We start from the raw sequence: 639 nt of genomic DNA on the forward strand, positions 1-639 counted from the left end.
TACAAACAGTATAATGTAGATATGTAGATACTTTGTGTATTATGTTTTTCTTATTCAAGTAACTTCATCTAATTATTATTATTTTTTTTTTCCAGATTCAAAGTGTATGCACCCATAGCATTTAGACATTTTAGAGATCTGTTTAAAATTCAACCAGAAGACTATCTTGTAAGTACATCATTATTATAACTACCATTTATATGATAATATTAACAGTAACCCATAACAAGGTGGACAGTGATGAGTACTGAAAAAATGTCTTTTATTTTCAATTCATCTTATAGTTTTAATAAAATGCAGACTATTGAGAATATATTTCTTTTTATCATCTTTTAAAAAGTAATATTACATTCTTCCACTCCAGGTTTCATTGTGCAGCGAGCCTCTTCGAGAACTAAGTAATCCTGGGGCGAGTGGCAGCATATTTTATTTAACAAATGATGATGAGTTTATCATCAAGACAGTGCAGCACAAGGAGGCAGAGTTCCTTCAAAAGTTATTGCCAGGATATTATATGGTATGATTGGTATTTCTTCGCATTCTCGTACTCTTCCCCTTTTACTTCATTTTCTTCTTTTTCTTCGTCCTTCATTTCCTTCTCTGTCTTTGATTTATCCTTGTTATGTAATTTTTTTTCTG

General features: G+C 30.5%; 1 protein-coding gene across 1 annotated transcript in view; it reads left to right on the forward strand.

Moving 5' to 3' along the window:
- Positions 1-639, forward strand: part of LOC119589154 (phosphatidylinositol 4-phosphate 5-kinase type-1 beta-like) — a gene marked incomplete in the record, with an annotated part of 149,444 nt that overhangs the window by 71,934 nt on the left and 76,871 nt on the right. Inside the window, 2 exon segments of the mRNA XM_037937732.1 lie at positions 96-168; positions 365-517. Of these exon segments, the coding sequence (XP_037793660.1) occupies positions 96-168; positions 365-517 (226 nt within the window).

Source organism: Penaeus monodon, chromosome 25 (assembly GCF_015228065.2).
Source record: "Penaeus monodon isolate SGIC_2016 chromosome 25, NSTDA_Pmon_1, whole genome shotgun sequence".
Lineage (NCBI taxonomy): Eukaryota > Metazoa > Arthropoda > Malacostraca > Decapoda > Penaeidae > Penaeus > Penaeus monodon.